The 22,061-nt window shown below is 51.6% G+C and overlaps 1 protein-coding gene and 1 long non-coding RNA gene across 2 annotated transcripts; one reads left to right on the forward strand and one right to left on the reverse strand.

Annotated features, from left to right (window-relative positions):
* Positions 1-6,499: 6,499 nt before the first annotated feature.
* Positions 6,500-11,246, forward strand: LOC122458374. The gene is made up of 4 exons (XR_006278395.1): positions 6,500-6,645; positions 7,378-7,459; positions 8,221-8,289; positions 11,188-11,246. It is a non-coding gene; the product is annotated as an uncharacterized LOC122458374 (long non-coding RNA).
* Positions 11,247-15,036: 3,790 nt separating this feature from the next.
* On the reverse strand, positions 15,037-21,059 carry LOC122458375 (maestro heat-like repeat-containing protein family member 2B). Its single transcript, XM_043506803.1, has 6 exons — positions 21,008-21,059; positions 19,468-19,577; positions 18,479-18,631; positions 17,063-17,217; positions 15,771-15,932; positions 15,037-15,321 (listed from the first exon to the last, which is right to left on the reverse strand). The coding sequence occupies exons 1-6, from the start codon at positions 21,057-21,059 to the stop codon at positions 15,120-15,122; spliced, it is 834 nt and encodes a 277-aa protein (XP_043362738.1). The 3' UTR covers positions 15,037-15,119.
* Positions 21,060-22,061: the final 1,002 nt, after the last annotated feature.

Consider the following 22,061-nt stretch of genomic DNA (forward strand, 5'->3'; position numbering starts at 1 on the left):
CCATGCCAGACGCCCCGCGGCAGCTCTCAGCAGGAGCCCTGCCTTGAGACAGTGCTGCAGCTGCATTTCCTGCTCCTGCGGCTGCTGTAAGGTCAGATGCTGGTTCCTAATGGGGAGCATCTGGCAGGGCCTGTTCTGCTGGTGCCAGTCACCAGGGCAAAGTGTACTTGGCAAAGAACTGAAAAGAAAAAATGGCAGAATGAATGCCAAGCCTGATACCAGTGCTTCTGGGAATGCCAGCCTGGGCCCCCAACGACAGCTAAGGAGGGTGGCAGATCTCATGCCTTCAGAAGCCTGTGTGTGGCCAACTCCCGCTTCTGTCTGAACAGCGGCATGCAATGCTGTCAGCCCCTCTGGGGGTGCAGTCAGCGTCCATCTCACACATGTCTTGTGGCTGATCTGCCCAGCGTGGGGGCTGCTTCACTGGGGTGTTGAGTTCCCTCCTTTGCCTGGCACCAGCTCTCACTAAGGCTGTTGGCCCTCTGGAGCATCCTCCTTTGCATCTAGCTTGCAGCTGAAGGCACAAACTTTGTGCACAGGAGCAAGTTGACACCTCACTGCCTCCCACCAGGCATTGCCATCCTGTGCAGGGATGAGGTCACTCCCTGAGCAGTTCTCCTCACAGGTCGCTGCTCTCCACTTGGAGTATCTTTTTCACATTGCCCTTCTCAGCTAATGTGTTGTGTGTGGACGCAGCCCTTAATCTGAGCAAAGACCTGGACCCTGCAGCTCCAGGCCAGGCCATGATTGAAGAGATGCCATCAGTGTGGGGCTCGCACCAGCTGCTGGGCAAGAGGGACCCTGGCTTTGATCCCATATGGCAGTTCCTGTGGTCCTAGACAGCAGCAGGGGCAGGTTCAGGAGGCTGGGTGCTCTGCACTTGTCAGACTCTGCACTGAGCTCTGGGAGCAGGCGGGGAGAGTGGGTAGGTAGGTGGGTGTATGGGGGGGGATGTCTACACTGCAGTGAAACCCACAGCTGGCCTGGGTCAGCTGACTTGGGCTGAGGGGCTATAAAACTGCTAGCTGGGGGACCTGTGTTCTGCTTTCCTGCAGAGAGGTGGGGGAAATCTCCTTCTTGGTTGCTAGGTGTGACTTCCCTGGCTTTTGGGGCTCCCTTTGTTTTTTCAGATCCTCCACTGACATGGGTCAGTTTCAACCAGTCCTAAATGAGCCATTCATTCAACTGCAGACAGCGTGACCCAACACCTCTTAAGAACGGCCATACAGGGTCAGACCAAAGGTCCATCCAGCCCGTATCCTGTCTTCCAGCAGTGCAGAGGTGCTGGAACTAGGAGTGCTGGGGGTGTGGCAGAACCCTCTTGCTTGAAGTGGTTTCCCTCAGAAACTGCATTTAGTTTTGTTCAGTGGCTTTCAGCACCTCCACTATAAAAATGGTGCCAATGTCCCTACAACAGTGGCCAGTGCCAGATGCTTCAGAGAGAATGACCAGAACAAGGCACTTTCGAGTGATCCATCCCCATCATCCAGTCCCAGGATCTTCGGTGGTTTAGGGACACCCAGAGCATGGGGTTGCATCCCTGACCATCTTGGCTAATAGTCATTGATGGACCTGTCCTCCAGGAACTTCTCTCATTCTTTTTGAACCCAGCCATATTTTTGGCCTTCACAACATCCCCTGCCAATGAGTTCAATAGCTTGTCTGTGCACTGTGTGAAGAAGTACTTCCTTATGGTAGTTTTAACCCGCTGCCTATTAATTTCATTGGGTGACCCCTGGTTCTTCTGATATGTGAAGAGAGAAATCACGTTTCCTCCTTCATTCTTTTCACACCACTCATGATTTTATAGACCTCCCGTCGTTGTCGATTTTTCCAAGCTGAAAAGTCCCGGTCTTTATAATCTCCCCTCATACGGGAAGCTGTTCTACCCCCTTCATCATTTTTCTTGCCCTTCTCGGTACCCTTTCCAATTCTAATATATCTTTTTTGAGATAGGTCAATCATCTGCACATAGTCTACAACTTGTGGGCATACTATGGATTTATATAGAGACATTATGACATCTTCTGTCTCATTATCTATCCCTTTCCTAATGGTTGCTAACATTCTGTTTGCTTTTTTGACTGTTGCTGCACATTAAGCAGATGCTTTCAGAGAACTATCCACAGTGACCCCAGGATCTTTCTTGAGTGGTAACAGCTCATCATTGATATGATAAACCCCCCTCATTTTATATGCATAGTTGGGATTATTTTTTCCAATGAGCATTACTTTGCACTTACCAACATGGAATTTCATCTGCCATTTTGTTGCCCAATCACCCAGTTGTCTGAGATTCTTTTGTAATTCTTCACGGTCTGCTTTGGACTTATCTGTCTTGAGTAAGTTTCTATCATTTGCACATTTTGCCACAACACCATTTACCCCCTTTTCCAGATCATTTATGAATATGTTGAACATCACTAGTCCCAGTACAGATCCCTGGGGGACACCACTATTTACCTCTCTCCATTCTGAACATGGACCATTTATTCCTATCCTTTGTTTCCTGTCTTTTAAGTTACTGATCCATGAGAGGACTTTCCCTCTTACCCTATGACTGCTTACTTTGCTTAGGACCCTCACCAAAGACTCTTTGTCAAAGGCTTTCTGAAAGTCCAGGAACCTCATGTCTCCTGCTTTGTCCCATGGGCATTTTAACCCTTCTGGACCCATTGGGCAACAGTGTGAAGTACAGCGGGAAACTGAGGCATGCATAGGATTAATTAAAAATATTACACAAAATTCCCACTTTATTATGTTCTGGTAGGTTTTAAACCTGATGCTGCACAAGGAAATGTGTCCAACTGTCTCTCAGGCATGGGACATGCCCCTTGTGTGATCCTTTCTCCCCAATATCACACTTGTGACAGAATGATCCCAAGCAGGGCACAGCTGGGCACCTGGGAACAGAGCTGAGCCTCCCCTGAGCACAGTCAAGGTCACTGACTCTCAGGAGAACTGGTGGCTTTCTTAACATCCCAGGTCCTGGAGTCATGTGAATTTGTGAGCATTCAAGCTTTTGTTTAGCCAGTTAAATCAGTGTCTAGCGCTCATGGCTGGGGAGCACGGTCCAGCGGCTCCATGGAGGGATGAATAAAGAACCCAAACTGATCAGTTTTGTAATCCCATGATTTTGGGGGCCTCACTTGTGAGCACTGAAGCTGGTGACGCTGCATAGATGGTGGGTTCTATGTGCCTATGAGCTCCAAAGTACGCTAGTAACAAGCAGCACAGAGATCTCCGCTGAAGTAGCTGTGGCACCTTAGGGACTAACAAATTTATTTGAGCTTAAGCTTTCATGAGCTACAGCTCACTTCATCGGATGCATGCTCACGAAAGCTTATGCTCTAATAAATTTGTTAGTCTCTAAAGTGCCACAAGTACTCCTTTTCTTTTTGTGAATACAGACTAACACGGCTGCTGCTCTGAAATCTGAAGTAGCTGACACTGTTAATGAGGGGAGCTGCAAGGCTTAGCTGAGCCACTGGGTGGGAAAGGGTGGGTGTGGGGTGGGATGCTGGGTGGGGCAGGGCAGGCTGGAGAGAGTGAGGTGGCAAGTGGGGAAGACTGACTGGGCAGGGGGGAGGGAAGGCTGGCTGAGGGGGCAGGGAAGGCTTGTGGGGAAGGGGATGGGGCGGCGGCAGCAGCAGGTGCTGGGAGGAGGGTGGCAGGCACTGGGTGGGAAGTTGAGGGGGTGTCGGCTGCGGGAGGCTGGGTTGGGGGAAGCAGGTGCTGGGTGGGAAAAGTTCGGGGGCATGGGCGGTGGGCTAGAAGGGGCAAAGGCTAGGCTGGGTTTGGCAGATGCTGGGCAGGGAAGGCTGGGCTGGTGGGGTGGGGAAGGCCACGGGCACTTTGCTTGGCCTTTCCACACAGTCTCTGTTTTCAGGGCGTGGCCTCCCTTGCTGATCAGTCTTCAGAGGCTGTTGCTGCAGTGCAAAGGCAATCAAGCGCTGGATTAACCTGACTGCTTCTGCCCCGTGCCTCAGTGGACCCCCTGAATGAGAGCCGGCAGAGGGACCCTTGCATCCTGAGCAGAGCTCCCTGCTAAGGGGTGCGCCCAGGCAGCCTTTCCTTCTGTGCCAGGGCTTTGGGGTGAGAGGAGATGGCTGCCCTGACAGGAATCTGGGTCCCATGGATCCAACACCCTTTGTCCCTTGGGTGGCTGTTAACAGCATCACAGGCTAGTCTGTGAGCCTGTGTGGGCTAGAGGGCGGCTGCTGTTCATTGATCCCTCGCCCTCGTTATCTGTAGCCTCTTCCTGGCCGCTAAGGGGGTTACAGGGTGAGGGCAGGGCTGGGCCTGGAGCCTGAGCTTTGGCAACCTGCCACCGACTGCCGTGCCGGTGTTACAGTAACATCAGGACTCTGATCTGAACTCTGCTTCATGCTGTCACCTTGGGCCGGGAGCTTCTCCACCTGGTGTTCACCTGAAGGTGGTGAGTGGTTTTCTTTTAATGTTGAAGCCAAATCGGTGCAGCTGTTTGAGTCCCACAAGGTGGGTCTCTACGCTGTGATGTGGAGAATGAACTCTGCGGGTGGGGTGGGGTGGGGTAGGGTGGTTTGACGGCAAGGGGGCTGTAGCCCCTCTGGGCAGTGAGTGGGGGTTGGGTCTCTGCAGGCTCCCACTGTTCTGTCCTGGCTCTGCAGCTCTCGGTTGAACCTGGGGGCTGCTTTTATTGGGTTCCTGCCGACCCTTCCCCTGCCCATGCAGCCGCTGCGCTCTGTGGGTCCACTAGCGCTGGAGGCCAGGGCAGGGAGGAGGCCAGCTGGTAGCTAACTGTGTGGGGCCTCCTTCCTGCGCTCTGTGTTAAATGCTGGGGCTGGCAGGAACTTTGCAGAAGAGAGAGGAGCAGGGGTGGGGAATAACAGCGAGTCACCGCTGCTCTGCTGCATGGGCTGGGTGCAGCCGGGTCTAACCCGGGAGCAGCTCACAGGGGAAGCTTTCCAAGCCGTTGGCACTGCATCCCATCACAGGGGCTGGGGCACAGGGAGACAAGTATTGTCCCCATGGCTGAGGGGTCTGCACTCTGCACAGTGCCCCAGCCGTGCAGCCCAGATCCCCAACCTGGGGGAGTGTGGGCCCCCCTGGGGCTGGCTGGCTGGCCCTGTGGCTGTGGCTCTGCTCCAATTTCCCCGCCTCGAGACCTAGAGGCAGTGCCTTGGGGCTGAACTTTCTTGCAAAATCTCCTGCAAGTGGAAGGGGGTGAGGGGTTCCCAGGAGTCAGTTCCCACAACTTCAGTTACCCAAGTTGAAAACATGACCCATGCCTGGGCTCCTCCTCCCAAAGCCTGCACACCAACCTTTGCTGGGCACTATCCTGATTGTTTCTTGTCTCTGCTGTGTCAATCCCTGGGACGGGGGGAGGGCTAAACTGGATTTCCCCAGTGGGCCCAGAGTCCAAGCTCCTTTCTCACCCTGAATAGTAGCTGGTCTGAGCACACACATCCAGCACTGGAGCCAGGTGACTCCTGGGTGAACAGCCCTCCCTCAGGGACAGGTGCTGACCCTGGCCCTCCAACAGCCTCTCCCTTGTGTTCCCTGGCCGGCCAGGGCTCTGTTGGCATCCCCTTCCCCTGAGACCACAGAGCTCTGCCTTGGCTGGCGAAGGTTAAGCTGCCCCGTGTATTGCCGCTTTGCCTGCCCTGCCCGTGTGTCCAACCTGCAGCAAGCAGGTTCCTGGTGAGGTCCTGGTGTGCAGCAAGAATGTCCTGCTGGAGCCATTTCAGCCCAGGGTCTGCACCCGCACGGGGAGCTGGGGCAGGGCAGCACTGGCAGGAGAGGTTGCAGGGGCAGCACTGGCTATTGCTGCTCTGATGGAAGCCAACACAGCATGGGGGAGAACGTTACTAACAAGGGATTGGGAGGTAGGGGTGGGGTTGTCCCTGTTGGAGGGAATGAGTGAGTCTGTCTTATCACCCCTTCCTCTCTAGGGGCTGGCACCCCTCTTGGACATCCTTCCTCATCTGCCCCAGGCAACACACGGCCTGGGAGGCCTTAAATGGCCTCTCCCTGCCTACGGTCTATCTCAGGGGTGGCCAACCTGTGGCTCCAGAGCCATATGCAGCTCTTCAGAGGTGAATATGTGGCTCGTTGCATAGGCGCCAACTCCAGGGCTGGAGCTACAGGTGCCAACTTTCCACTGTGCTACAGCGTGCTCACTGCTCAACCCCTGGCTCTGTCCCAGGCCCCAGCCCCCAGCACCACTCCATTCCTTGCCCCAAGGGCTCAGCCCAGAGTCTGCCGTGCCCTTGCTCCTCCTCCCCCCCGCTCTCCCCCCCGGGCCTTCTGCTCACCACAAAACAGCGGGTCGTGGTGGGCAGGAGGCACAAGGATGGAGAGTTAGGCGCTGATCGGCCATGCTGCGGGTGGCTGGGAGACGCTAGGGGCAGGCGGGGAGCTGACGGGGGGCTGCTGACGCGTTACTTGGCTCTTTGACAAGGCATATTGGTAAATTCTGGATCCTTCTCAGGCTCAGGCTGGTCACCCCCGGTCTATCTACACAGCAGCTAGGAGGTTGCTCCCTAGCCAGGTGGAGAGAGGCACAGTTTTATGCAAGCTAGCGCGCTAACAATAGCAGTGCGGCCCCAGTGTGCGGGTGGACGCCATAGTACAATCCCGCTCACCCCCAGGGAACATACTCAGGTGGGAGTCAACCGTCTGCCGTGACCGTGCTGCTATTGGAAGCAGGCTGACTCCTGTGTAGCAGTCTGCCCATGCTGGGAAGCAGCCCTTGCGTCTCAGTACACACCTGACCCCCCGTGCCCAGCCCTGTCCTGAGCTGGAAATTGCCCACTTCCATAGTGTGAACTGGGACTCTCTCCTCCACACCCCGCACTCTGCACTGGCTGGCAGGGGCTTGGGGTCAGAGTCATGGTGCCTGTGTTCTTGGGCAAAGCATCTCCGGTCTGTGTCTGGTGATAGGCAAGGAGGTGACTTGGAGGGCAGGTGCAGAGGGCCCATCTGCCCTGGAATGGGGCAGGGACACCATTGGCTCAGGAGGTGAGTGGGCAGGGTCTGGACTCTGCCTGGGACCTTTCTCCTTGGCAGATGTCAAGCAGCAACACTCCTGCCCCAAACAGTGGGACTAGCACTGGTGGGGAGCCCCACAGGACCAGCTGCTCCCCAGGTGTGTCTGCAGTTCAGGTCAAGGGCAGTAGGGTGAGGATCAGTGAGGGAAGAGCCAGCCCCATGTTGCCCTGTGACCTGTGCTCCCAGCCAGGAGGTGAGGGGGTGGGGGGAATGGGGCCCTCTGTGAGGGAGGGAAACTATTGGGCGGTAAGGAGATCTGTGGTGATGGGGGGTCATGGGAGCTGTGCATGGTGGACCCTGGTTTCCCCCAAAGGGCACAGCATAAACGTCTCTACTTGTTCTCAGGCACCTTTCTGGGACAGGCCTGGGACCCGGGCCGGCAGCAGACATGGGGCAGAGTGAGTCCGAGCCCCAGGATGAGCAGGAGGTAGGTGCTGTCTAGTTCCTTGCTGGGGCCCCCGGCAGTTTGTCCTCTGCAGCGTGGCAGTCACTGGAGCGAGCGAGTTCCCAGCCTCTCAACCCATCGCTCCACCCGTCCAGAGATCTCCCCCTTCTGGTGCTGTCCACTGACTGGACAAGGACCTGAAGAGACCCTCCCCACCAGCACCATTTCCTGGGGGCTGGGGACACTTTCCTAATGCAGGGCACCTTGGCTGGCATCCCAGTCAGAGTCCTCTCCAGGACCCCCACTTGCCCCAGCAGGGTGCCCCTCCCCTCTGACTTGGGAATGTTAAATCCAGCATCCAGGTCACGTTCCAGCTCCAAGGATCCCCCATCTCCCATGGGAACCTTCTTCCCAGATGTGGTCCTGGGTTTGGCAGAAGCCTCTCCAGAGCCCAGCGGCCCTCTGGGATGTGTCTGGGTAGGTGTGGCCTGCTGGGGCCTGCCCAGGACACAGTGTCCCAGGATTGCTGGAGTCTTGCCCTCCACTTCAACGTCCTTTCTACTTATGTGCCCCTTGAACAGCTGTCAGCCTCACTCCAGTGGTGGCTGCATTTCAGGGGAGGGCCAGTGGTCCCTGCACACACTGCACACTCAGCAAAGTGTGTTGGGATGGAAGGTGCTATAGATAGACCCTTATGCCCAGATGTTGGGTGAAGCAGCCATAGGGCTGGACCTATGGGCTTTGATGGCAGCATCAGCCTGCCTGCTGGCGCTGAGGCTCTGTCTGCATCTCTCTCCACACAGGATGCAGCGCTCACAGCCGTGCTGCCCAACCTTAAGCTCTTTGTGGAAGATCAGCTCCAGACCAGCATGGTGAGGAGGGACGGCTGGGGGGTTATACCTGGGAGGTGGGGCCAGGTTTGGTGTCTCCTGGAGGGATTGTGTTCCTGGGGGATATGGAGCAGTGTAGTGGTCTCTCCTGTGGGCAGTGGAAGAGCTGGCCCGTTGGCATAGCCCACGGTCCCCGGCCCAAGGCAGCACAGCTCCTGGTGGGATGGGAAGCTCTGGTACTTGCCCAGGAATGCGCTGGCACTTTTGGGGTTCAGCCATCCCTGGGCAAGTCTTGGCTGGTGGGTGGAGGGGATGATGGGGTCAGACACTGTCCTTGGACTGTGGGAGGGGCTGGGAAAGAATTTCCCCCTGGTTTGAGCTGTAGGGAGCCTGCTGGCTTCCAGTTCCTCTAGTGCTGTGTGTGGCTGCCCTGCCCCAACCACACTGGTCCCTCCGCCAGCAGGGGTGGGGTGTGTGGCAGGCGGGAGTAGTTACTAGCCAAAGGGCAGGCTGTGGGGGGTTCTCCCTCCTCTCCCAAGACCTGGCCAGGTGCAGCCTTGCTGATGAAGCAGCCAGCCCAGCTACTGTACAGCCCTGGCACCCTGCAGTGCAGCCTCCCTCCCTGTGATGTGGCCCATGCAGTCGCAGCCTGTGTAGGTCAGGTGCTTGGCTTGTGGTGCTGCATGATGTGCTGGGACCGGTTGTTACTGACTCACACGGTCTGGGGTCTGTGCTGCGCCGCGCCCTTTGCAGAGCATCCTGGGGTGAGTCCCCTAATGCATCAGATCCCAGGGGTCACATTGTCTTCGCAGGGCAAGCTCCACAGCCTCAGCACCTCCGAGTCTGGGCCTCTGGGCTCCAGCGTCCCCTGCTGCTCACAGTGAGCCCACGTTTGGGGACATTTTCCCTGTCAGGGATTGCTGCATAAGCTAGTACCTGCAGTGACACTGCGCGGCCTTTCCAAAGCGGGGGTAGTTACTAATCCCCTGCAATATGGTGTGGGGGACTCTTAGGTTAGCATGAGACAGTTTGTCTTGGTGGGAGCCAGGGCTGTGCCACTTCCTGATCCTTTGAGCTCCATCCTCGTGGTCTCCCCATTTGGAGTCTCTGCTCCCAGAAGCACCCTGCAGCCATGTGCTCCCCTGGTCTCCAGCCAGGCTGCATGCCCACGCCCAGCCTGTCTCCGCTTAACTGTGAACGGCCCAGTCCTTGGGGTTCTGTTGTCTCTTTGGGATCCTCCACCACAGGGGCAGGTGTGACAAAATGGGAATTTTTTGTAATATTTTTGAGTCCCGCTTGCCTCAGTTTCCCCTATATTTTGCATGACTACCCACTGGGGGGAAAGGATTGTTTGCTCTCAGGGCAGACTGAGAGATGTGAGTGGGAGGGGTTTGTTTGTGTGTCCTTTGTCTGAGCGGACTGAAGTGGTCATTAGATAAGACTGGCTGAGGCCGACCTATATCAGTGGAAAACCCCGGTCACTAGGACATGGACAACTGGCAACCAGTGCTCCACCGCCTCTGAGCAGGGAAGCTGAGCAGAGACCGAGGCCTGAGACCAAAGGACTGGGTGGCGGGAGGTGGGGGGAGAAGAGTGCTCTTCTGGAAGAGGCTGGGAGCTCTCACTGCTTGGCCCAAGGAAGGGAGTCGGAGACAGCTGGCATGGCATTGCTCTGGGCTGGCGGGAACTGCCTCTGCTTTAAGGCTTATGGTGACCTGAGCACTTCCCATGCTGGGTTCCAGCTGCCAAATCAACCTGCCCGGGTGAGTGTCTCTGGTGCATTGGTCCTGTGGAGTGGACTCTGCCAGGAATCTCTCTGTTGGACTCGCAGAGCAGAGCTCAGGGGGTGAAGCCGGGGTGCTGCCAGCGCCGCAGCAGTTCAGCCTCAGGAGGTGGTGAGGCTACCTGGCCTCCCCTGGAGGAACCTTGGCAGCAGAGGTGACACGTGGGGGAAGCATGCCATACGCCCTGTGGGCTGCCGCACGGCCTCCCAGTCACGCACTGTGCCTTCTTCAGTGCTATGCAGGGCCACTTCCCAGCTCAGAACCAGCTCCTGCCCCCCTCCCCCACAACCCTCCTTGGCCAGCCCCACCTTTGGCCGCAGGCTCCTGGTCCTGCCTGGCCTTTGGCCGCAGGATCCAGCCCCCCATACTCTATTCCTGGCTCCGGGATGGACTCTGTGAGTTTGGACACTGGTGTTGGTGCAGTCCCTGCGTACACATGTGCCCACACAGCTGCAGGGGGTTAAATGCCAAGGCTTCCCCGTCTCTCTGATGGGGGATCCCCACTTCGCTCCCAGCAGGGCGCTGTGGCTTGCAATGCACTTGAGCCCCTCAGGGCCACACTGCCGGAGCAGGGCAAGCTGCTTGAGGGAGACACGCCCTGGGAGCCAGCCTCGGAGACCATCCCCGCTGCCCTGAGCCCTCCCAGATTTCTGCAGGGCAGAGGCAACGCCTTTCTGTAGCTCAGGCTGGGGCACAAATTAAAGGTTCTGATGTGAACCCTGGTAGAAACCGGGCAGGGGGGGTGGCACATGAACGCACATGCCCCCGCCCATTTCTCCTGTGGGTCTCCACATCGAAGGGGTTCCTCCAAGAGAGTGGTCCAAAGCTGGGGGCCTAGCACTGATCCTGTGGCTCCCTGAGAGGGGGATTGGTTCAGTTCATGTGAATGCTGGTCTCCAGGCAGGTGGCTTCTTGATCAGACACTTTGTGCCTTCCCTTTCCCACTCGCTGCATAGCAGGACAAAGCCCACAGGGAAACTGAGGCACCCACTGCTCATAAAAATATTGCCTGAATTTCCACATCCACACAAGTGCTCCACAGGGTGAGGGCTACTCTCGCTTGCCCCGTTCAGTCCCCCGGAGCATGGCTGGTGCTGCCTTGGACCCACCTGCAGCCTGTCTGGAAGCCTGGTCTGGAACATGCCTCTTCCCATAGGTGCTGGGTGTCATGATGGGCATTGGTGTTTCCATGTTGCTCATCGCCACCTTGATCCTGGTGCTGGTCCATAGGCTGCGCCACAAGAGTAAGTGCCCATCCCTGCAGGGAGCAAATCTGATCCCTTTCGCAGCCATGGCTCTGGCACGCTGCTGCCCCTCAGGCCATCTTGGGCTTAGTGTCTGCATGCCTGTATAGGCAGTGAGACCATAAAAGCTACAGCAGGCAGCTGGCAACTAGGACTCCTTGATTCTCTCCAACTGACTCACTGCCTGGGCAAGTCCCTTTACGGCCTTGTGCCTCAGTTTCCCAACATTGTGAAGAATCCAGGGACTGGTTAGGAAGGACATAAAGCTCCTGGGGTTCTTTGCGGGCAGCCCAGCTTCCTGGGACTGGAGTGGGCGGGGGGGCAGGCAGGACTCTGCCATCTGTACCCCCAAGGCCTCTGCACCCCTCCCTGGGCTGGGAGGTGAGTTGCAATGGGGAGTGCAAGCAGGGAGTCAGATTGGTGGGGAAGGGGGCAGGCTCCAACCCTTGTTGGGGTGGGGCCCTGGGTTCCCTGCACTGCTAGCCTTTCATGTCTCCCTCTCTCTCAGGGGTTCAGGCTCAGGAGACACCCAAGTATCAATTCCGCAAGCGGGACAAAGTGCTGTTCTATGGGCGCAAGATCATGCGCAAGGTCTGGGGCTGGGGCAGAGCACCATGCGCTGGCCAGGCTGGGGAGTTGATGCTGGCAGTGAAAGTGTTGATGGCTCTGCCAGCTCCGGTGTAGTGCTCCAATCCCCGTCCCCTCCCTGGCCAACTGAAGGGCGTCTCTGGGGGTAATTCAATTTCACACTTAGACACTGGTGTTGGACAGGGTGGTGGCTCCCGGCCAGTATGGCCAGGGGCTCCGAGCTGCAGAGATTATTCTGCCACAGGGTGTTGAGCCCTGGCCTTGGCCTGTGCCCCTGTGAGCTGGCCCCATGGCACCTCCCCCAACCCGTGCTCCTTGCCTCCCGCTGCAGCTGAGGAGTAAAAGCTCTGGCGGGTGAATCATTGCAGGTGGGCCTGGTTTCCCGGTCATCCTGCCTGTCACAGAGCCACAGGGTCTAGCCTATGCCCCCCTGCCCACCCCCGTAACCAATCCCTTGGGAGTGACCCCTTCAGTGTGATGGGTCCCAAGGACCACACAGTTACACAGGGGAGGCCCAAAACTTGGTCCTTGGGTGCCAGCCCTGCCTGTCTCTCTGCAACAAATTTGGCTGAGCCAGTGTGACGGGTTGGATCACAGAAACCCAGTCATGTGAAAGGAAATGGAAACCAGGCACAGGAGATCAGACTCTGTAAAATGGGACCTGCAAACAACCCTGTTGTGTCTTAAAGGAGCAAAATGAGACCTCATAGGGACAGAACAGTGTGAGCCCTTTGACTGACACCCTATTTAACTGGGGAAGCACATATATAGCTCTTAGTGATTAGCGGGCAAGAGATTATGACATGATTACGGCACCCATGCCGGACTAGGTGGGACTTTCCACAGAAAAGTACTGCCAGAAATGTAGAGTTGAAAGATGGATTGAGGGATCATGCCCCTGTGCATTTGGACAGAAATTAAAAGATTGGGCCAGTCATTGGTAAGGCCAGATACTCAAACTGTGGGGGAGATGATAGACTGCATCTGGAAGTTTCTTCAGAGTCTCCCTGAGCATACCCGAGTACGAGTTACGTGGCACCAGCCAGTTAATCTGGAGCCAACAGTTAAAATTACAGAGGAATTTGCAGAGGCGGACATTTCCAGAATGAGTCAGTGGTTTAAGGGACTAGATTTGAGAAGGACCAGAGTGCCTACAGCTGGGAACAGCAGCAAGAAGAGGGAGGAGCCTCAAGGAACTGTAGTGGGAGCTTGGCCTATGGTGTGCTTCCGACATGGATGTGAAGGACATCTAAAAAGAGACTGTCCTAAAATGGACTGTGCGTTTGCACAGTTTTGTGGTTGGGGCAAGTCTCCCAGGTAGGGAAGAAAAAAGAAAGTACTACCATATTGGTATGGGTAGGAAGGAGCCTCTAAAGGGACTAATGGACACAGCTTCATCCTGTTTGCTAATCAGGCAGGAGTTAGTGAAACCCCACTGGGTACTTCCCAGAGGTAGAATCAAAACTGATTATGTCCATGGGGACAATAAATTCTGCCCAGTGGCAGAGGTGACTCTGGAAATCAAGGGGAAGTTTAGGCAGAACCATGTAGGGGTAGTGGATGGATTGCCCCACTGTCTTCTACTGGGCATGGACTGGGATCCCTTTCTAACAGGGACACCAAGGCATCTATGGAGGCCCAGGAGGGTGGAAATAAAACCTGCAGGGCCAGGTAAAGAGGAAATAAATATAAAGGGGCTGGAGGAACTAAGGGACAAATGCCAGCTTCTTCAGAAGGAATGAACAGAACAGGGCAATCATGAAGTGATCCAATCCCTGTTGTCCAATCTCTGGCAGTCAGAGGCCTAGGGACACCCAGAGCTTGGGGTTGCATCCCTGACCATCTTGTCTAATAGCCACTGATGGACCTGTCCTCCATTAACTTATCTAATTCTTTTTTTAACCCAATTATACTTTTGGCTTTCACAACATCCCTTGCTAATGAGTTCCACAGGTTGACCGTGTGTTGTGTGAAGTAGTACTTCTTTATGTTTATTTTATACCTGCTGCCCATCCATGAACAGAGCTTAGATCCTGGTTTCCTAGGAAAATTCAGAGACATTATAAAACCATGAAGTCTGTAATTTGAGTGCCTTGTTGGCATGGAATAAAGAAACACAACAAGAAGAGAAACTAATAATGTGAGATTGGTGGGAAATGTACATTAATAGGCTACCAGAGCTGAAGTCAATTGATGACTCAGGAATCTCTTAGTGTTAACTGGCAAGGAGCACAGAGTGGGTGCCAAGGGCTCTGGTATGTACATTCTAGTCACTAAAAGATTGCCCCATGAGTCTCAAATGAAAGCCCATCACCAATATTCTTATGAAATGCATGTACAGATGCTGTGTAAAGAGTCATGGATATGCATTGAAAATTCCATTCTTATGATCTGTGTCTAGGAACTAGTCACCAGGAAAGGTGACAAAATGGTTTTCTTTCAGGCAAGAAATGTTTATCCATCTGTTTGTTTACATGTAAATTAAGCATGTAGGGTTCACATTCAGTTCAGAAGGACTGTGAGAATTTCAAAGAAAGGAAAGTAGCAGGAAGTAGACAGGGGTACATATCAAAAGTTTGCTCTAGTATATTTGGGGGACATCTTTCATTTGGGAAGTAGATGGACAGCGAGTTTGCTTCATGAAAGAGGGGATTGCGATCAGGCTTGGTTGAGAACTTTGGGTAAGAAACATCTTTAGACAGGAGGTTAACCTGTTTGGTTAAGTTTAGTCTCTAGGAGCATGTTATGATTTCATTTTACTTGTAACCATTTTTAGTTTGCATTCTTATTCATGATCACTGGAGTTTCTGTTCTTTGATAATCTCTGTTCTTGTTTTCACTATAAATATATCTAAGTGCTCTGCGTTTTGCAGTATAGAATATAAATACTAAAGTATAGAGTCTAAAGTAGAAGTAATAAACTGGTGTGTTCTGTTCCATTGGGAACAGCAGGCCTGATAATTCTGTGGGAGTTCAATGGATAAAGGTCTGGACACTATACGGAATGGTCAGAAGACTCAGGGGTTGGTGTGTGCCTATCATTAACCTGTACAAAGAGACTGAGGTCTGAGGAGGCCTGGATAGCAGCGTTTGTTTTGCCAGAGCCTAGTAGTTTCAGGGAACTGACCCACAGCAGGCACAGACAAGACTTCCTCACTCGAAGGGCATGTGATGGTAAGGTGCCTCGTAACCCTGGGAACTCCTGGGGAGCATCACACAACTCTATTGGAATTCTCTTTGTTTCTCTCCCTTCCTTCTAATTATCGGCAAGGGTTGCCCTCAGTAAGTTGTAGTCCTTTTCAGAATCGCCTCGGGCTGCTTCTCGTTGGCAAAGGCACCTTTTGTCCTTGGGTTTGGCTGACCTGCTACAGGAGAACAGGAAACAACTCTGGGAGCAGCTCCTGCACAGCTTTGCTCGACTGCAGTGCTGACACCACCTCAAAGATGGCACATGTTGCCTGAAAGGAGAGCATGGTAAAAAAGGAGTTCTCTTCCCAACACCTTCACACCCTCTCTCCCCTTCTGATATCTACTGTACTAAACTCTCCCTTCTGCCAGTAACTTGAATGACAGCGAGCAACTCGCTTAACTTGTGGCTCAGTTTCCCACAGCTGTACAAATGGGTATGACCTACCAAGGCATGTTGTGAGTCCTAAGGAAGATTTGCAAAACACTGTGAGAAACCTGGTCCAAAGACTTTCTAATGGCCAGATATTATTAAGTAAATCAGTCACGTATCTAAAACTGCCATATTTCTTCCACAGACAGCAGAGCTGGACTCAGGGAAACAGTACATCAGAGGAGAAGTGCCCATACAGCAATATTATACCACACTTCCAGCTTTCCATCAGCAGGATTGTCACAGGGCACAGGAAAGCCTAAAAGACGTGTCTGTCATCTAACTTACTGAGAGAGGTTCAGCAGCTGCCAAATGCCTGTCAATTTCAGTCTCTGAGGTGATGCTGCCTTCTTTTCTTGTTGGAGTCTATCTTGTCTATTAGGACTTGTAGGACTTGAGTGGCAAGCAAGGGGTCTCCCCCCCAGAGATCTCCACAGCTCAGTGGTGTCACTGCAATTTAACAGAAGTTACAGGTGAGCCCTGGACACTTTTGTGGCTCAGACTGAATGCGTCATATTTTAGTAAAGACCAAATGTTCTCCTTACCTATGATGAGAGAGTTAGGAATCCTGTCCTCCTTTAATGCTCCTCGTGTTTAAATATTGAGTTTCCAGTTACAGAACTAAGTTAAGCGACCTAGTCTTCCTGCAGCCTAACCATTAATACTAGACGTCAGAAGGACAGGACACAGAGCGCCAGCCTCAGTTCCTGTTTTCCCCACTTCCCAGTCAATATGGAATCATGAGCATGTGGCTCCCAAAGACCTAGGATTTGGAAGGCAAGTGGATGAAAGAAAAGCCATTTTCCTACTAACTGGACATACAACTATGAGAACGAATATTCATGGCCATCCTATGTCCCCTTCACAAATGGTGTCCCTACCCTCTGTTTGCCAGAAGCTAGGACTGGGCAACAGGGGATGAATCACTTGACAATGACCTGTTCTGTTCATTTCCTCTGGGGCATGTGGCACTGGTCACGGTCGCAAGACAGACTACTGGGCTAGATGGCCTTTTGTCTGACCCAGCATGGCCATTCTTATGGTCTTAGATTCCAGCACTGATAACTCAGTTAGGGATCTTTAAATGAAATGATGGATCTGCTTCCAGTCCACTTTTAAGTACCAAGGATGGCAACTCTACTCTAACAGCCACACCTTCACTGATACCAAGCAGAGGTCTGATGATAATATTGGCCCTAGTCTTTGTAATCAGCCAGGGATTTGCACTTGAAGCTGTCATGCTACCAGGAAACCAACAGCCACTGCTCATTTCCAGAGTGAGGTCAATTCAGGTGTCTAGAGAGGTAGATGTTTCCAACAATACACTCCAGTTATACCAGTAAAGATAGCTGCTTTGACATCCTAAAGACCTATTAATGAATGGAAACAGAATGAAACTTAAATTTCTCTCCGCACCCCACCTTAACATGTTCTTGGACCTTCCTGCAGAAAGACCCCGGTTATTAACCATTAGGAATTATCCCAAACTGTCTGCTGCTTAAAGAAGCCCTACATCTCCTAGTAAAGCTGTGGGATCTGTGTTTTACCAAGATGAATGTAATAGGTAGCAGTATATACACCTGTCCATCGGCAGACGTTTGCTGAGGAGGCTGGAGATCACTGCCTCTCGGTGATGGTGAGCTAGAATGGACACTGCCTCCACCAGGAACTGTCTCAAGCTGCCCTCCTGGATAGTAGGCATGTGGCGATATAGTATAGCCAGGATATCTGGCACCTGAAAGGAACAAAACCAGAAAGAAATGTCCCTTTTTCTTTCTCTCCATTCAGTTTACAGAATCAAAACCTTTATTTAGCCATTTGCTGCTTTTTTAGAAATGCCTCACTTCAAGAAACAAATGTTCAAATACGTCTGCGTAACTTGAACCCACACAAATTGCCCACACACGGCTGTAAAAATTAACACTGACACACACATAGACATACCAGGAAATTTAATGTAGTGGTGCCCAGCTATGCATTACATAAACCATTCACATGCACAAAAGGCAGCTTTGCTTGCCCAGATTTGGCAGCCAAATCTGACCATTTGCCTTGAAGAATGCAGAGCTCATAAACAACCACAAGCACAAAATATGTAAGTGCTTTAAAGACAGTGTGCAAATGCCTGGGACTATGAACAGGTGACTACCTCTCATACTCATCCCTAGCCCTTCACAGCTTCAGAACACTGTGCACACATGGCAGTTCTGCTGTGAGGGTTCCCTGCCCAGAGGCCTTTCACCAGCCTTATTAGAAGATTTGTGGAGTGCTCCTTTCATCTAGCCCTAACGCACTGGGCTCCAGAATAAGGCATATCAATAGTGGATCCCAAAGACACTAGAGTTTTCTCCCTCCTGCCTTCTCTTCATAAAGGGTACGTCTACACAGCAAAAAAATCCCACAGCAGTGAGTTTCAGAGCTCAGGTCAACCTGGGCCTGTGGGGCTTGCACGATCGGGCTAAAAGTGGAGCTGTTCCTGCTCGAGCTGGAGCCCAGGCTCGGAAACCTGGCAAGAGGGTGGCAATCGCCCAGTGCTCTTTTTAATCCAGGTAGCCCTTAGCCGTAGGCCTCCTAATAACTGGAGGCCTCCAAGTGCTGGTCATTCCGCCTTCTTGTATTTTCCTCAGAGTCTATTTTCTCAAGCCTTTCTTGGCTGAATACTGTGGCAACAAGCTAGACCAATAAATAACCAACCAACCATCTTCCTTTTCCTTTGGATTATCTCGGTCTACTGCTATTGATTTTGCCATTGCCTATCTTAGGGTACAGAGTAGCAGCCATGTTAGTCTGTATTCGCAAAAAGAAAAGGAGTATTTGTGGCACCTTAGAGACTAACAAAGCTCTAAGGTGCCACAAATACTCTTTTTCTTTTATCTTAGGGTAGGAACAGAGATGGAATCGACTCTATATCTGAGGAGGAGAAACAGCAAGATTTTTGTTCCTTACATGAGGGCAAAGATTGAAAAGCCTAGAGTTTAGGCAGTTTCCAGTTTTACCTTGTCCAGCATGGCATCTCCACACTCCTTCAGGATGATCTTCATCCATAGTCCAGCTGCTGTGGCACAGGTGGAGCTAGCAGACAGCAGACCATCCAATGTGGCCTCAATAAAGTCTGTGGCCTGTTCCGAGGGAAAGTACTCACTAACAACCTGGGAACAAATCAAAAACAGGAGAGACCGCAATGATGTTTGGCTCCAGCACTTTTAAAAATGGAAAAAAAAAAAGATACATGCATCAGCAAATTGTGAATTAGTCTCTTGTCTAGCTAGCCACTTGTGATTAAAATTCTCTCTAGTCTATAGATTAGATTTTTGTATTCTACACTAATGATATCAGGTTAGAGGCAAAGACTCTGTTGCACAATTAGCACAACATTGTACTGGATATGCAGGAGGTAAGTTTCCAGTTTGTATTCTCTTATATACACTGCATCTTTTTACAACATATAAAAGTAAGTAAAGAGAGGCATGCACACAAATCTAGGCTAAGGCAAACCCACAAGGTGACAGAATGAATCCTGGGTGGTTTCTCATCTTGATGTTCCACTAACACAGTTTTTTCTCCTGGATGGCTGGATGTCAGGGCCGGCTCCAGGCACCAGCCGAGGGAGCTTGTACTTGGGGCAGCAGATTGCAAGGGGCAGCGTTCCGGCCAATCTTAGGGTGGCATGGCAGCTCTTTTATTTCATTATTTTTTTTGCTTCGCAGCTCTGGATCAATGAAAAAGCAAGAGTGAGCCCTGCTGGATAGGTACATGTGTGCGCATCTGCGTGCGCATTTTCATGGCCATGCAACATTGTGTGGAATCTGGTTTTTACATGGCATTCAGAGCACACATCTTTGAAAAGCATCTTGCTGGTTACTAGCAATGAGTGCCCCGCTCCCACAGCTCGCTCCGAGTATGGAAAGGCATCATGAAAGAGTAAATGTCAAATGAATGGTGCCTGGTCACTAGCACATCCGCACAAGCTTTTTGAGCCAGTTACCCTGGCCATTTTGGAAGATGCCTGAAACAGAGCCTTGGGATCTGGAGCTGTTAGTGCTTCACGGAAACATCTCAGCTCCTCCTCCGCTGAGCCCAGGTTTATGGACTGGCCTAGAGTGGAGAAAAAGGAGAAAAAGTACTGTAACAATTACGGAAACTGAAACCCTACTGCATGGATCTTCATACAGGAGGATCCATGTGCTATGTTGTCATCAGCATAGTGTAAAATCTTGGCCCCATTGAAGTCAATGGCAAAACTCCTGTTCACTGGAATAGAGTCAGGATTACACCCTAAAATGTCTGAAAGTTAACAGTAGTGGTATGTTATTGTGAATGATCCCAGGATTGAATGAGCACTGTATTCAGCTTGGAGCAGTTTTCTGTGTGTCTGGTTTCACTAGCCTCTCTGCTCTCACTATTTAAATCTAATCTCCTATTCAAGTACAACTCATGCAGGTAGATCAGAGGTTCCAATTTAGAGGTGAATCCCTCCACCAAATTCTCATTGTAAAAGAGACGGGGATGGACAAAAACCTTCGGCAGGAAACCCAGGCTCATCAGTCACTTCTAAACAATGCTGGGATTACTATGTTGTACATTCAAAGATTGGAGTCCCTTACTCTGTTTCTGACTCACCAACACTGATTTTTAGGACTGATTAAGAATAATTGGAAATAGGGTGACCAGATGTCCCCATTTTATAGGGACAGTCCCCATTTTGGGGTCTTTTTCGTATATAGACTCCTATTACCCCCCACCCCCGTCCCAAGGTTTCATATTTGCTGTCTGGTCACCCTAATTGGAAATGGCCTTAAATGATATCCAAGCTCTATCCCTTAACATCTAACCATTAGGTGAAGAGAATATCCTACTCTCTCACAAAGGGGAAAAATGGCCTCTACTTACTCCAATAGCTTTGAATGCTCATGACCGAGGGCTGCTGGAAGAACTTTTTGTTTACAGAATGATTCCAGGAAACCCCTCCAATACAGCCAGTGGCAGGATAAAGAAAATGAAAATGTTTAGTACCAAGGGCTTGTCTCCATAGAGATATTCAAGAAAGCTAATCCACATTCACTTTCAAAATGCATTAGTTAAACTTCATTAAACACCTATGGGGACACACTTATTTAGAATTAAAGTGGCCTTCATTCAGGTTAGTTTAATTCGTGGAATTCACTACAATTAATAAGGCCCATAATAAGGCTCAGAATCCGAGCATCCACACACGTGTTTAATGCCATTTAACTCATGCCCTTTAAATGTACACCTTTAGTTAATTTGGATTAACTTTCCTTAGTGTCCCTGTGGAGACAAGCCCTAAGGAATTGAGCACTTATTTATTATTTGTACAGCTCCCAAAAGTGTGCTAGGCTCTTTACACATCAGAATCTTCTCTTCTAATGAGATATTTACAAGATGCCCACCATTCTGTTATCTAAGCACCAACAGACAGGACAGAAAGAAATAGGCAGAAAAATTGACATTACAACGGTGAAAGAAGGTGAAGAATTCCTTATAGCTGCTAATGGTCTCCTCACCTTGTATACAGAGAAGGCAGCTGATACAGTCAACCACCCACTGACAGGACATGGCCAGCGAATCACAGCTATATGGTGCTATTAGTCCAATCAGAGATCCAAACTGATCAAAAGTTTCCTTAGTCTAAAGAAAAAAGAATGAAGAATGAATGTTCTCCAGTTGGACTAGACTTCACTTGCCATCCTTATTGTTGACATCAGTCAGCTCTGTGTTTTTGGGGAACCAGGGCTCAGTATCTAGCCTGTCTGACTCATGAGGGACACCCCCCACCCCCACCAGTCTCTGTTTGAACCAAAACCAGAGAAAAGGCTTGCAGAGAACAATGAAGGGCGTTGGGAGACACACCTAGACCCCTCCTGACAAGGGTGACAAGATTAAGACGTCTCCATTTGCATACAGAATGAAGAACAGAGACAACTCCCCTACCCTCATCTGCATGAAAGATGGGATAGGGATTAGCATAAAGAATGAGAAACAGAGAACCACACTGAACTCTGGGACCAGAAAAGCAGGGACGCACTGCATCATGGGAATCCCTGCTCCAGACGATAATGAACCTACCCCTGTACATACCCAGCTCAGCAATTAGACCAATTCTAGTAATAAATCTTTAATTAATATCCCCAAATACTGAAGCAGTCTAGTTGCATTGTGAGCTCCCTGGAAGAAACCACCACCCATAGCCAAGAGTGATCAACTCCTATTGTCTAGCCTACAGAAAACCCTTGAGTCATCAGTTTACCCGTAAATAAATCTAGTGTTCTCCCTGGAACCATTGTATTTTCTCTACAAAACCCCCTATCTATGTCCAAGGTCTGATGTATAGACCCAAACTCTGCATCAGTTCCACTGGGATTCCATCTCCCAACTGATCGTGCTGGGGGCTCTGCCTGTCTCCAGCGCTCAGGAGCCTGAGCTACCACCATCACCTGGGAACCCCAACCAGTTCAAGCCTCATGGAGTGGGTGAAATCCCCCGCCCCCCATGAGGCTTGAACTGGTCAGGGTTTTCTGTTTGTTTTCTTTTCTGCCTCATATATTAACCTTTAAAATG

This window comes from Dermochelys coriacea, chromosome 20 (genome assembly GCF_009764565.3).
Source record: "Dermochelys coriacea isolate rDerCor1 chromosome 20, rDerCor1.pri.v4, whole genome shotgun sequence".
NCBI classification, from domain to species: Eukaryota; Metazoa; Chordata; order Testudines; family Dermochelyidae; genus Dermochelys; species Dermochelys coriacea.